The 14,831-nt window shown below is 47.7% G+C and overlaps 2 protein-coding genes across 4 annotated transcripts in view; one reads left to right on the forward strand and one right to left on the reverse strand.

Annotated features, from left to right (window-relative positions):
• The first annotated feature begins 588 nt into the window (after nucleotides 1-588).
• Nucleotides 589-1,548, forward strand: LOC109257192 (olfactory receptor 10Z1). The gene has a single exon (XM_019433155.2). It carries the CDS (start codon nucleotides 589-591, stop codon nucleotides 1,546-1,548), a length of 960 nt encoding a protein of 319 aa, XP_019288700.2.
• A 4,993-nt stretch (nucleotides 1,549-6,541) lies between these two features.
• Nucleotides 6,542-14,831, reverse strand: part of SPTA1 (spectrin alpha, erythrocytic 1) — a 70,664-nt gene continuing 62,374 nt past the window's right edge. The window contains exons 44-52 of one of the 3 annotated variants that reach the window (XM_019433326.2): nucleotides 13,993-14,289; nucleotides 12,839-12,951; nucleotides 11,650-11,667; nucleotides 11,110-11,161; nucleotides 9,930-10,117; nucleotides 8,960-9,013; nucleotides 8,429-8,575; nucleotides 7,672-7,816; nucleotides 6,544-7,152 (exon numbers count right to left, since the gene is read on the reverse strand). In XM_019433326.2, coding sequence (XP_019288871.2) covers nucleotides 7,027-7,152; nucleotides 7,672-7,816; nucleotides 8,429-8,575; nucleotides 8,960-9,013; nucleotides 9,930-10,117; nucleotides 11,110-11,161; nucleotides 11,650-11,667; nucleotides 12,839-12,951; nucleotides 13,993-14,289 — 1,140 coding nt within the window. In that variant the 3' untranslated portion in view covers nucleotides 6,544-7,026. Of the gene's footprint in view, nucleotides 7,153-7,671; nucleotides 7,817-8,428; nucleotides 8,576-8,959; nucleotides 9,014-9,929; nucleotides 10,118-11,109; nucleotides 11,162-11,649; nucleotides 11,668-12,838; nucleotides 12,952-13,992; nucleotides 14,290-14,345; nucleotides 14,635-14,831 lie in introns of those variants that run through there. The other 2 variants (XM_019433327.2, XM_053908892.1) reach the window with 2 other exon arrangements.

Below are 14,831 nucleotides of genomic sequence, written 5' to 3' on the forward strand. Positions count from 1 at the left end.
TGTTAGATTAGGACGCACTTTTCCTCGAGTCTCGGTTCTGCTGCCTGACTCATAAAACAATGTCCATTAAGCCACCCCCCATCGCGTTCTAACAGGCGACGCGTATGTGTCCACGTGAATATTCTTATGCGGGTGTATATATGATGTCGGTATGAATATATGTGTGGTGCACACATCTGCTTATTTATGTGCTGTCTCAATAGGTGTGCATTTATAGCATGCCTGACGTATTTGTGATTTGTGGATATGGTCATTAATGGCGAACGTGCGGTGTACTGAGGAGATATGCATGATTATGTGTGAGGGCTTTGCACCTGGTGTGCATGTACACGTGTGTGTCTTTGTGTGTGCACATGTGTGCACATTGTGTGCCTTTGTGCATGCCTGTGCATGTCTATACATGCATGTGAAATGGATCCACATATCTGTGCCTCTAATGGGATAAATACCTTTCTGAGGTTTGATGGCTGTCTAAATTACGGCCATCTTTTTGAGTTCCAACAGACACAAAGGAATGAGAACCCACCTCATCCTGCCTTGTAAAGAAGCGGGGCATCTACAGACAAGGGGGAAGGGATCCACACATCTATGAGGGTACCACCGAGGATGGGGCAGACCAATGCAACCACCTGGAGGGGCTTTGTCTTCCTGGGCTTCTCCGGCTTCGGGGAGCTTCAGCTCCTGCTCTTTGCACTCTTCTTCTCTCTGTATCTGGTCACCCTGACCAGCAATGTCTTCATTATTGTGGTCATCAGGCTGGACAGCCATCTGCACACCCCCATGTACCTCCTCCTTTCCTTCCTGTCTTTCTCTGAGACCTGCTACACCTTGGGCATCATCCCTAAGATGCTCTCCAGCCTGGTCATGGGGCGCCAGGCCATCTCCTATGAGGGCTGTGCTGCCCAGATGTTCTTCTCTGCCTCGTGGGCCTGTACCAACTGCTTCCTCCTGGCCGCCATGGGCTTTGACAGGTATGTGGCCTTCTGTGCCCCATTGCACTATGCCAGCCGCATGGATCCTCCTTTCTGCGCCCGGCTGGTTGGCACCTCCTTCCTGAGTGGGTACCTCTTTGGGCTGGGAATGACACTGGTCATTTTCCACCTCCCATTCTGCGGCTCCCACGAGATCCAGCACTTTTTCTGTGACACGCCGCCAGTGCTGAGCCTGGCCTGTGGGGACACAGGCCCGAGTGAGCTGGGCATCCTCATCCTTAGCCTGCTGGTCCTCCTGGTCTCTTTCTCCTTCATCACCATCTCCTACGTCTACATTCTGGCAGCTATCCTGAGGATCCCCTCCACTGAGGGGCGGAAGAAGGCCTTCTCCACCTGTGCCTCACATCTCACAGTGGTCACCATCCACTATGGCTGTGCCTCCTTCATGTACTTGAGGCCCAAAGCCAGTTACTCTCTTGAGCGGGATCAGCTGATTGCGGTCACCTATACTGTGGTGACCCCTCTCCTCAACCCTATTGTTTATAGTCTGAGGAATCGGGCTGTGCAAACAGCCCTGAGAAGTGCCTTCCGAGGGAGGTTGTTGGGCGCAGGATGAAGGCTCTCCCGTGGCTCAGCCTCCTTTGCGTAGGCTGGACTGAGAACAGGAACCCAGGCCAACCGGCCACATACTCTGCGTCTCAGGTCAAAGCTGTCCCATCCCCAACCCTCTGGGAGAGCCCAATCCTGCAGCCTACAGTCCCGGGGTGGGGGGGGGGGGGGGGGGCGGGGAGGGCTGCTGGGGGAGCGGAGCAGGGCTTCCTGCTCTGTCCATGGTGCTTAACTCCCACTGAGCTCAGAATCTGAATTTCCACTTTCGGCCTAAGAGACGCCACCACGGAAACCCCATTCGTTAAGAATTTTCCAGCTCGGCTGAACAGAGAGCAGCTTGGCACTTCAAGTTCAAAGCAGGGCTGGCTGGGGCCCTATCAGGGATACAGTAGATATTCGTAAAATCACTGCATAATTAGACTATCCTACCTATAATGCTCTTCCAAGATCGAAATTCATTGAGAATCTATTTGACAGATTCGTTTGAATGCTCTGTTAAATGAAAAGGTAGGTTTTTTTTTCTCTCCCCCAGAGGGTGCCTTTCATCTTTTTTTATATTATTGTCCCATCTATCTCTGGCTCATTGTTTCTTTGTGCCCTGTGTTGGCCTCATGATCTCTGGTGTTAAGGACCTCCTTGCTTGGCTCACTCCCTGGCACGGACACTGTCCTGTAGAAACTGTGGAGGATACACTGTCCTGTGTATTACACTTTCCACCTGTAATATCTCGTGCACAGACATTCTTAGGGGTAAGTAAAGGTATCATGAATTCACACGGTTGTCAGGTAGGAGTTTGAATGCAGGCCCTGTAACTAACTGTGTGATGCTGGGTAAGTTACATTACCTTTCTCAGCCTCAACGTCCTCATCTGTAAAATGGTTGTAACTTGGTGGTTTTGCATGGCTTACTAAACGGAACCATGCATGTAAAGAATTTAGCACATTACTTGGATCATAGTCATCTTCCCATAAATGTCGGTTGCTATTATTGATAACGAGCTAAACAAAGTAATATCAGCTTTTAGTTTGGGGAGAGGTTAATTTCTGTGGAGAATCAGAGACTTCAAGGTTAACATCAGTGGATTTCAGAGGTTTTGTGTCTAAGGTGATACTTGAACTTGTTCTTCACAGGTAGGTAAGTTTTAATGCAGTCAGTGGGAAGGAAGAATCTGCTAAAAGGGAAAATAGGGTAACTAAAGTCTCAATGGCAAGGCAATCTAGGCCTGTGTCAGAGTTTGGCGAATTGTCCCGAGACGCTGAAATTGCGTCACCAGTGGGGCTGAGAAGTTGGTTTGGGTGAAGGCATTTTTTCGCGGAGAGCAGCTTCAATACCTTGCTTCAGGCTTGATGCCTTCGGCAGTGGGAGAGAGGACACCGTAAAACCTCTGAGCAGAGAGCTGAGTGGCGTCTGGAAACTGATTCAGGAAGATTAATCCAGCAGCAGAGAGGCTGACAGATCTCAGCAGAGAGAAAAAAGAGGCAAAGAGATCAGTAAGAAATCCATCATTATCATCATAAAGAAAGGCATGGAGACCAGAACATGGATAGTGGGGCTGGAAGCTGAAGAAAATTATGAAACATAAGAGGTTTTGAAAATGCCGAATTCACATAATTCAGCAATGAATGAGCAGTGGGGGGCAAGAGTTGAGAGAAACTCATATTGGGGGGATTTTTTTTCAAATGAGAATTCATACTTTTCTATGTTCTCAGGGAAGAAACACAGATGCCAGTTAGAACTTTGTGGAAATTAAATTTGGGAAGAAGGGAGCCAGATCCCAGAGAAGAGAACAGGTTGGGGAGAGGTAAGAGAGTTAGTCAGATGGCAGAAAGGGCCTGGGTCATTGGAGAGAAGTTGGGTACTCTCGCATCCTTTTCACTCCGGGCTGGGAGTAATCTCCCCATTGCACTGAGGCTGCCTGAGCAAATTCATTTCCCAAATCGATTCAGTCCATCTAGCACAACATTCCCTAAATGCACACCAAGCAGTGGTGGGTAAAGACGTTCCAAGAATTAGTAAGTAATACTCAAAGGTCCTACTGACTTCCAAATGTAGTAGTCTTAAGTTTGGAAGGACGTAAAAATCACATGGGGGTGGAACGATTGTTCAGAATAGGTGTTCCTGGGAGCCATCCCTACAGACAGAGCCTACAACTGACCTGGGGTGGAGCCAGCCAGAAAGAGTTTATGAAATCACTCTAGGTGATTCAAATTCCCTCCTTTGGTTAAATAAGTGACCATGTGCTTCTTACAAAGAATAAATCATCCTTCCAGGCACATCCACGCCCACACACACACACACACACACACACACACACAGCAAAACAGAGGCCCCTCCAATGTGAACACGACCACATGTGCCCAACTCATGGTCCTTAAGGAGCCCATTAAGCCACGAGGGTCTGGAATCTGACTTCCTGAGGTTAAAGCCCTGATCTGCCACATTTTGCACACGTGACCTCGGGCAAGCTTCTTCGCCTTTCTGTGCCTCCGTTTCCCAGCCATAGAATGGGATGATAGTAGGATCTGCTTTCTTTTTCTTAAATGTTTATTTATTTTTGACAGAGAGAGAGAGAGAGAGAGTGCAGGGGAGGGGCAGAGAGAGAAGGAGACACAGAATCTGAAACAGGCTCCAGGCTCCAAGCTGTCAGCACAGAGCCCGACACGGGGCTCAAACTCACAAACCATGAGACCATGACATGGACCGAAATCGACTGCTTCACCCACGGAGCCACCCAGCACTCCTAGTGGCATCTGATTTCTAGGGCTCTTTTGGAGAAGATTGTTATAAAGTTTTCAGAACAGAGCCTGCCACGCACAGAGCACTCCTTACAGCCATCTGTTATTGTTTGGAGCTTCCAGACAGCATCACTTGAGGCCGCCTGTTCATGTTGGTGGAAGCTGGGACCAGCAGTGCCCTGCATCTTGCATTCCATGATTTAACTGGACAAGCAGGAGTACAGGGCTGTTGCCTGGCACAGCATCTGACTGGAGAAAGCAGGAATCCGGACCCTGGGCCTTGAGAGGATTGCAGATTGGGAAACCGGCCTGGATACAGGAAACAGAAATCTGACAGCTTCCAGGTAAATGCCTGGTGTCAGAGAGGTGCATTAAAAGTAAAGGGGAGCATTCTTTTAGGAGTGGAAGAGTTATAGAGACACAACTGAGCAGTAGGGATCACGAAAACACCCACGGATGTAGCTGTAAGGCTGGGGCTCGGAAACAGGCTTCATTCTATATGTTGTAAAGAAAAGAATTAATAGGACTAAGTCAAGGGCTCCAGTTTAAAGTAAGTGAACAGAAAGCTAAGAAAAGATGACTATTGGGGCGCCTGGGTGGCTCGGTTGGTTAAGCATCCGACTTCGGCTCAGGTCATGATCTTGCAGTTTGTGAGGTCGAGGCCCGCATCAGGCTCTGTGCTGACAGCTCTGTCTCTCTCTCTCCCTCCCCAAAATAAATAAAATGTTAAAAAAATTGAAAAAAAAAGTAGAGTATCAGTTAGGTGAAACTTAAACCCAAATCACGAGGGACATTTGATGTGAGTTCTAATTGTTAAAAGTTGAATACTTACAGACCCAACAAAATTATGTATGCTGCTCCCTGCGTTTCCATTTTTACTTGTGTGCCTAGGTGGTCAGAATCTGACTTCAGAGGGAGCTATACGTGACTCTGACATCATCTTCTTGTGGTCTTTTGTTGATTCATCAGATACATATTATCTCCTCTGGCCTCACTATGATCCAATATCTTTCATGAAATGCTAATAGTCCTTTGCCTTAAAGAGCATTTCTTGACCCATCGTGCCTAATAATCTGATTTCGGCCTTGCAGATACTTGGGGGAGGGGGAGGCTTGGGCCGAGAATGGAGCCATACTTACCTTTGTCTTTGTTCGTTACAAGCACGTGTTTGTTAGAGTCTCCCTACTTCTTGGTAAGTGTGATATTAATGATACTATTTGTGATGGTCCATTGGGCTAGCTTCATGTCAATGGCAACCATTCTTGGTAACTCATAATCAAGTGGTTTTTTTCTTCAAATCCTTTTTGATTTTCATGTTCAGTAGTCTCCAAATGTTTAAGCAAAACTTAGTAAAAAGCTTTATACATTATTAGCAGCAAAGATAGCTTTTTGGTCTTAACCAAAGGTTCACTTAAGTGGCTCCAGGGACAGAATTTGTCCCTGGCTGAGGAAGGACTGACTTTGGTGTGAAGGATGAGTTGGGACAAGGCGATAATCAGGTAGCAATATCCAGGGGCTGGCCGCGGACACCGTGCAGGATGCTAGCACAAGGTACAAGGCCGACTGACTTAAGAATTCTCTCCAGCGAACGACACCGTCGGCTTTTACAAGTGTGGACAGAACGTCAGCTTTGGCCCGAACACCTTTTGGAGACAGCACCCCCCTCTTCCTGTTTTTCTCCCTTAATTCTTCATTTTGGAAACAGTTCTACTACTTCTTACTAATTCTCTTCTTAGAGAATTAGAATTCTCTAATGGGAGGCAGAAGGAAATCAAAACCAATAATCTCGTCATCACATTAAAATGTAAGGGCAAACAGAGTACAAAAGGAAGCCCTGTTTGGCCAGAATCTCACCATTCTGAGACTAATGACATCCTCTCTCATGGAGAAGTATGGAAAAGGGACGGATCAAGAGGAAAACAGGTGCTGGTATTTTTCTTCTTCTATAGACACAAGTATTGGGGTTCTCCAGGATGTCAAATATCTTCATTTCCAAATGTAGGAGTTTTATTTATTTATTTATTTTGAGAAAGACAGAGACGGAGTGAGCGGAGGAGGGGCAGAGAGAATCCCAAGCAGGCTCCGTGCTGTCACTGCACAGCCCGACTCCAGGCTCGAACTCACGAAACCGCGAGATCGTGACCTGAGCTGAAACCAAGAGTCGGACGCTTAACGGACGGAGCCACCCGGGCACCCCTCAAAGGTAAGAATTTAGACATGTTCCAAAACTCAAGAGAAGCTCTTTGTAACTCGTCTTGGACTTTATCCGTTCCACCCTGGCCCTTGTTCGCAGTGTAATTACCTGCCCATGTTTAGATGGCTGTGTGATTCTCAGAAATACAGAAGCTCACGTGTGTAACACGTTACTTCATATTGCCCTATTAAAAAGAAATACTTAAATATGAGGGTTTTTTTTTTTTTTACAAAAGGAAATATTTTATTCCGTAATCAGAACAAAACAAAGTAACAAAGAATGTGTAGACTCCAACAAGAAAAAATAAAGAACTTGACCCCTGAGTAGTCACCAGTTGCATAAGAAATAAGCCCGTGATGCTTCCTCTCCTCCAACTCTGTTAATGCCTTATATCCTCCAGCTTGAGATTTTTCCAGGTCCTCTAATAAGTGTAACACACACACACACACACACACACACAACTATCTCCCTCCCCCCATACTTGCCTGTCTCCTTCCCCCCCCCCCAGTACTTCCCACCACACCAAGATTTTCTACGACCCCGGGAAAGCTGTTTATCAGTTGCCAAAGTAGGAACTGGTGAAGCCCACGTAGTCATAACCAGCAAGGTGTCTTTGGCCTCGCGGGTCGACGTATTCTTGCATATGCGATGTACAGAACTGCACTTGTTCTGGGGTTAGGGCCTGAAACAAAACAGAGATACAGTCCCAGGGATGAAAAACAGCTGACTCCTTGGAGCTGGCGATAGGCCTTGGACCTTAGGGACCGCAGAGACTTAGAAGCAGCAGCCGGCCCTGTTCCCACCGCACACCTTCTCCGAAATCTGTAATGTCCCAGGAGTAAGACCAGCCCATCTTTTCAACCAGCCCCGACCCAGAGGCTCCCCTCTCACTTTGACCACACACACTTTACCCCATTCCATAAACTTTGGGATAGGAAACAGTTTTCCAAATTGAGTTTCAGGTTTGGAATGGACTGCTACAGTCATTAGAGGATGACTCTACATTTTTAGGCCGGGACAGGACAAAATGAAAGGTGAGTAAAGCAAATGACAAGTTGTGCAGTAGAGTGTCTGAGCCAAGAGGACAAAAGGTGGGTGGGGGAGGAGGGTAGCTGCGAATGGGAGGCTGCCCCGGCCCCAAGTAAGCAAGCTCTGGAATATGATGGGAGCACGGCGACCATGGACACAACTGGAATCTGACCTGCTTCATGTCGTCTTTGGTAATATAGGCCTTGCCCTCTGCCAGAGCCTGGAAGCCATTCTCTATTTCATCGCTGGACTTGATGTTCTCTGACTCCTTGTCGATCAGGAATGAGGTGTAGTCCTCCAGAGTGATGTAGCCCTTCCTGGGGGATAAATGGGCTCAGCTCTCTGAGAACATGGGCTGCGATCTCTGTTTTGGCCCTGCTTCCCACACCCTTGCAGCTAAGCCAATGCAGCTTCCACGGCCCCAGCCTCTGCTCCCGGGGGAGCCCTCTGGCCGGATGCCCCTCACAGTCTGCAAGTCTCCACCAGCCCCAGTCCCCAGGCACTTCAAGCTTTACAAATTGAATCGAAGGCCTCAATTTTTGGTCTTGTGGCATCCTTGGCATTGGAAAGAGCTAGCACCTTCATGACTGTCTCCACCCCACCCCCACCCCCCATGCACACAACCCCACCCCCGCCAGTTGGGTATCTTAGGACCTTACAGGGAAAGATGCTTCTCTCAAGAACCAGTTGAAATTCATAGATCAAAAGTGAGAAGCAGGAATGGAGCAAATTGCAGGGGCTGTGCCTGAGCTGGAATCAGTGCCATGCACTTCGGAGCCGATCCTACCGAGGCAGAAAAGGCTGCCCAACTCATGTCTATACAGTCTGTGTCTTCCTATTCCCGAGATGAGTTAACAGAGTCATGTTTTATGGATCATTTCACTCTCTGCGCTGGTCTCCAAGCCCCATTCCCTCAGTCTCCTTCCTACCTCCCTGGATCGACGACATCCAGGAACTTCTCAAACTTGGGCTCAGGTTCATCGTCCTCCACCATGGGCAGGTAGTAGTTGAGTCCTCTGAGGCAGGACCGGAAATCTTTGTGACTCAAGCGCCCCGTCAGATTCTCATCAAAATGTCTGAAGAACAAAACCATTTTATCAAGTTCCATGGAGAACCAGATAAGAACAGAAATGAACAGTTCTTGTGGGACTGGCTGAGGCTTTAACATGCCACAGGTCATCAGAGGGCTGAGTAGAGAGCTTGCCTGTGTTTCTGCACTATTTTTAACCTGGTGGATGGAGTAAAGACAGTCAAATGGGGAGCATGAGAGAAATGCATTTTCTCAAGTCCAGGAATTCTCATAGACACATTCAAAGCCGTGACTTGAGGCTCATTAACACGTCTAGATCTTCATTTAAGATCTTACCAAGCCACACTGAGGGGACAAATTTAGTTATTTGGAGATTCATTCTGAATGTGTTGGAAAGCAAAGAACGGGTCAACTATGAAGATCTACTCACTTATAGGTTGTGCTGAACTCCTTCAATGTCTCCTCACTCACACCTATGGTGTCTCTGAAAGGAAAAGCATGAATTGGCCCATGAAATGAAACAGAAAAACATCAGAAGGCTTGCCACGTGGAAGAGAGAGGGATGTCGGTGGATAATATGCTATTCAGATCATCTAGTTCAGGGCTTGGCAAACTATGACCCGTGGGCCAAATCTAGCCTGCCACTTGCTTTTGCACAGTTTAATGGGCTATGGAGGGTTTTTACCTCTTTACGTGGTTGGAAATAATTAAAAGAAGAAGTGTTTCATTCAACATTAAAGTTGCACGAAATTCAAGTTTCAGTGTCCATAAATAGAATCTTATTGAAACACGTACACGCTCATGAATTTGTGGGTTATTAATAGCCCTTTGTCTCTACAACAGCAGAGTGAGTAGTTGCAAACAGAAACGACATGGCTCTCCAAGGCTGACGCATTTACGATTGGTCTGTTTACAGGGAAAGTTTGCCAATCCCTTGTCTAGATAATAATGCTGTCATTGTTATCGACACCTAAAGCTGCTTTGACGTAATTAATTTATTTGGAAAAACAAGCGAATTTTGCTCTTCTGGCTCTCCACCTTGACTATTTCTTGCATTCTAGACATCTGAGACAGGCTTTTACAAAAGGGACTGCTTCCTGAAGAGATCGCATAAGATCAAGGGACTCTGAGAACTGAATGACGAATAGCTTCAGGGGGATGGGGCGCTGTCTCCTGTCTCAAAATAGATTCCCATATAAAAAGAAATCGTCATTCTGTGGGGCAGTGCAGAGAGAGGGAGAGAAAGAGAATATTGATTAGTCTGGAGATGGTGTGCGTACTACCTCCGAAGCAGCTCTTTTATAAACAGTACCCCAAACTCTAGCCCTTGGGGCTCACTAAGTTCCTGACACCCAGTACCGCCCACACCCTGCCCAGCCCTGGTCACGGGTCCACAGTACTTGGCTTGGATCTGTTGTTCCAGGTTGTGCTGCATCCGCGTTCCCAGCTGGTGGAGCTGGTCCCACTGCTGGGCCAGCCCGATGGTGCTGTACTTGATGTCCAGGACCAGAGCCTCTTCTAAGTTGTCTCCCAGATCCTCAGTCTTGGTCAGCTGGCGCTTCATGGCCTGAATCTCCTTCTGTTTCCGCTAGAGAAGACCGACAAAAGGAAAGAGCGGTCACACAGGGTAGCTCCGAACCAGGCGATGGTGGAGAAGATTAAGAAGCTGATGGGTTTGGGTTTCCCCTGCCTGCTCCTGAATTATTTTCAGGCATCTTCCTGTCCTCTGTGAAAAATGAACTGCTCAAGAGGTCCACTTCTGTATTCCTCATTTATGCGATGGTGGGAAGGTTAAGTGATGGGACGTCTGTCATTCTGGACATCTGCCATATAGAAGTCTAAGAGTTAGCAGTTACGTGCTGCAGGAGAGAGGAGTAGCACCTCCAGGATGCCTCGAGAGATCCTCTACATTCAATCGTATTATTTTCCCACGTCAAATGACAACAGAAATTGGGGAATGCTCCAGATCGTAGGCCCGGAGCTTCTGTATTTGTTCTCATTTTTTTTTAAGTTTATTTTAAGTTTATATCTCTCTCAAAAATAAAGAGAGAGAGAGGAAAAAGAAAGACAAAGAACATGCATGTGCACAGGCACCGGGGAGGAGCAGAGAAGATCTGAAAGATCTGATGGGGACAGAGGATCCGAGACGGGCTCCATGCCGAGAGCAGACAGCCCCACACAGGGCTCAGACCCACGAACCCTGAACCTTGAGATCATGACCTGAGCTGAAGTCACACGCTTAACTGACTGAGCCATCCGGGCACCCCAGCTCTCATTCTTAATCATCATCTTAATCATAATGATGTAGGCATTATGAGCTCCATTGTACAGATACAAAAACTCAGGTTCAGACATTGAAGTGAACCGATGTCCTTGTCCGTGAAGTGTCAGTCAATGGTTAGAATGCAAATGGCGGGCAGGGTTGGGACTAGAACCTTAAGCTCTTGACCTTCAGGCCAGGAAATTTACCTAAAAGTACTACCAGGGTTGCCTTTGGGTTCACGTAAAAGCTCTCCCAGTTTTCCTGGCACTCCTTGTAATTGTGGCAACATCCTCAGCTGATGCTCAAGCATTACTTACTTTATTTGCTTCCAACTGGGATTCCAGGGTTCCCGTCTCTTTGAGCAAAGACCTAGTTAAGAAGCAGACGAAAATGTTACTCATAAAATCAGAGGTCAAGATTTCACCCAGACGGACTGATTCTGACAGCCTACGTTTCTCCACCTCTGTATCTTATTATAATGGCCTCTTCAGAATGAATTTTCACACCAGATTTCCATGAAACCAAACCCTTCTGTCAGCTAGCAAGTTGCTGGGCAGATGAGAAGGGAAGGAAGGTCTGTCCTCATTCTTCTGTGCCTGTGAGAAGGCTGCCATAGTCCCCCTGATTCTTACTCTGGGACATACCCTTAACCTAACAAGGGCAAGTCTCCCCCTCGGGGGGTACAGGGCAGGATGATATACCCTGTACTTCTCTTTCCACCCCATGCTTCCACTTAGGTGCCATCTCAATCTGATGGTGACAATGGCAAAGATGCCCCATGCTGAGTCCTCTGTTTGGTTCCAGAATATAACAGACACATTTGTGACAAAACAAACACGGTAACACAAATTACTGACCCATCCAGAAAATAAGCCCTGGGCGTGGAGGTCGGGAGCAGCGATCAGAAGAGAGAAAAGAGAAACCACGTGTTAACATGGATGACTTCAATGATCTTCTTTCCTCAGATCTAAGAAATATTCTAAATCTTCTGTAACCAGAGAAGAGGAACCTGTTTTGCACTGTCCCCAGAGTCTCGCCCCCTCAGAGGAGCCTCTGTGCGGCTCCTCCTGTCCTGGGATGGAGAAGAGCTCAGGTGTCAGGTGACCATGTGAGGTGTCAGGCACACACTGCTGGGGGTGGGGGTGGGGGTGGGTGGGAGGGACCACACCAGAGGCAGAGGATGATGCACTTTGCTTTCTCTGCCCTCTGTCACATGAGTTTCGGCCATGACACAGGATTGCTTTCTGCTCATTGTCTGGTTTTTCCTTGCTGGGTTTGTGGGAGCAGTCGGTATATATCACGGACTGTCAAAACCACCACTCTGACCACATTTCTGACCCACCTGCTGGAGACGGCCTACAAACCTTGACATTTATGCTAATGTATTACACCTTCCGAGTCTCTTCTTTTCCAGATCATTTGCCCCGGAAGATGTGACAAATGTTATCGTCAGGTATAGGACATTCTGCATTTAATAAAAGCAGCCCACACCTATTATCTCACTGATTTTCACCACGGCTTCTTTTTAGCGATGGGGCAGCCTGAGAGCTTCATAGCAGGTGTTCACAGTAGGCTCCGCCTTTGGTCGTGCCCATAAATACACACGTGACCTGGAGCAAGTCAACTCGTCTACTGATCTTCTTCCCACACTTGGGGACAGAGGTAATCGAATCGGCTCTGTGCACATTTCAAGGTCTCTCTGAGAGTGAAGGGAGGTGACGGGTATAGAAGCACTTTGTAAAGTGCCAACATAAGGGACTGCTATGGTTTTTAGACTTTAATCACAGGCAACGGGGGAAAATGAGAGCATCAAGGAGAGAATATGGAAGGCAACACGACGGGCAGTGGCACGAGATTCTCGTTTCTTGCTTTTGCACAGACTGACTTAGAAAACCATCAATTCCAGATGAAAAACACAGACAGGATCTGGTGATTTTAGAACACCATAAATCCTGTAGGACCCCCCCCCCCCACTCTCCTCAGACACGCATTTCACCCCCGTGGTGACACAGGGATCATGGGTTTGGGGACAGCACCACCACGCACCTGGTCTCCAAGATCCACTGAAGGAAGGCACTGGCATTCTGCTCAAACTCCTGGCACATCTCAAAGTTCTTGACTTGCCTCTCCTCCTCATTTTGTAGCTCCTGCTCCCGTTCCTAAACCCGGAATCACAGAGAGAAGAGTGAACGCTGAAGACCTTTCTTTGTAGTAAAATAGCTGCTTTGTGGCTATTCTCAGCTGCACATCTTCCCCTGATCTAACCTGTCTTCCGGAAGCATGTAGTATGTGCTCCTATGTCATCCCGCCCTCTCCTCGCCCCCGAAGGAGAAGGAAGCTCCCATCACGCATCTGTAAGACCAAGCCCAGTGACAAATAAGCTAGTAATAAAGGCAAATCATCTTTCTTCTCACTTGTTTTCTGGGTGAAATTTTCATTTAAATGAACATAAAAGGAGCCTTTTAAGGGAAAGCAGCCTTCCTTTAGGGAAAGGTAGTAACAAGAGTTGCCATCTAAAATTGGTGATATTTTCATGAAATTTTTCTGCTAAGCTTTTTAATATTTTCTCCAGTCTCTATGATAAATGTCATTATCGACAAACACAAACACATAAAAAAAAGGCACTTTGGAGGTATGTATAAAATGCGTGCCTTGGATGGGGGAATTCTAGAGACTGTGGACATATATACGAACCTCGTGAACTTTCCATAGCCCATTTTTTTTAAACGTTTTTATTTATTTTTGAGACAGAGAGAGACAGAACATGAGCAGGGGAGGGGCAGAGAGAGAGGGAGACACAGAATCTGAAGCAGGCTCCAGGCTCTGAGTTGTCTGCACAGAGCCCGATGCGGGGCTCGAACTCACGGACTGTGAGCCCTGAGCTGAAGTCAGATGCTTAACCGACAGAGTCACCCAGGCGCCCCTCCATGGCCCATTTTTACAGCCACCTCCTGGAACTTGTGTTCACCTCCCTGAATCACTGCTCACCACCCGGAGGCATGAGAGTGTCTGAGCTCTGGGGCATAGGGCTATACCTTACTGTGGACATACTTCCAACATTTTCTTAGATAGATTCCGTTGCTGTCCCAACGTGGTTATTAATAGCGTCCTTTCCTTCTCAAAAGGCCCCCCAACTTGTATACTAAATTAGGTGGTCACGCTCGCCACAGCGAAAGAATGTCTCTGCCGTGTGCCGTTACCTTGGTGATGTCATGTAGGTGCTTCCAGACCTTCTCCAGCACCTCCATCGTCAACCAGGTGTAAGGGCTGGAAGGCACGTCTAAGGCCTTAATCTGCTGGTCCAGCTCCAGCAAATAGTTGAAGTCCGACTGGGCCCCCACCAAGGAGGCCAGGAAGGCCTCCTGGTCCTTCTGCAGTTTCCGTATCTCGTTCAGGGAAACGCAGTGCACAGGCTCTGACAGGTCCTCCTTGGCGTTCTCACACCAGTGGTTGAAAGCGGAAGCCTTGTGTGCAAATTCCATGAACAGCTCCTCAGCCTGCAGAAGAAAAAGTCACCTCCATCTTGCCCGATAAAACCCCTCAGCAAAAGAGAAGACTGAGGATGTAAAAAAGAAGAATGCCCATCTTCAAATATTAGGCGGGTCAGCAACTGTGGGAGGGCAGAACGGAAACCACCGAGCACCATGTGCTCAGCAGGCGGGCAGGCGAGTTCGAGGCCTGGCGCCCTGGTTGAGAGTAGCCGAGGCCTCCACCATCTGCACGTAAGGAGGCGGAAGGACTCTTAGCATTGTTTTAACTCCGAGAGTCCAAAAGAAGCGAGGGCCATTTTCAGCCATACGATTTCACAATTTGTTATTCTGAAGTCTGTGCTCCCGTTCTACCTGTCACACAGGGAACGTGCAAACATCAGTGTTACATGAATGCATGGATGAACGTTTGAATAAGCAAATCATTCATGGGCTAGGCCAGTCTATCCACCTCTCTCTGATGTCTCTTTGTCTGTACTGAGTTCTTTTCCTGCCTTCCTTCTAGAACTTGTTCAGGGCTCAGCTCGTGCTTGAAGCCCCTGCTTAAACCC

This window comes from Panthera pardus, unplaced genomic scaffold (genome assembly GCF_024362965.1).
Source record: "Panthera pardus isolate Hobbes unplaced genomic scaffold, ASM2436296v1 HiC_scaffold_21, whole genome shotgun sequence".
Taxonomy (NCBI): Eukaryota; Metazoa; Chordata; class Mammalia; order Carnivora; family Felidae; genus Panthera; species Panthera pardus.

Coding starts and splice junctions, on each gene's coding strand:
- LOC109257192 (XM_019433155.2), top strand. CDS start 589: ATGAGGGTACCACCGAGGATGGGGCAGACCAATGCAACCACCTGGAGG.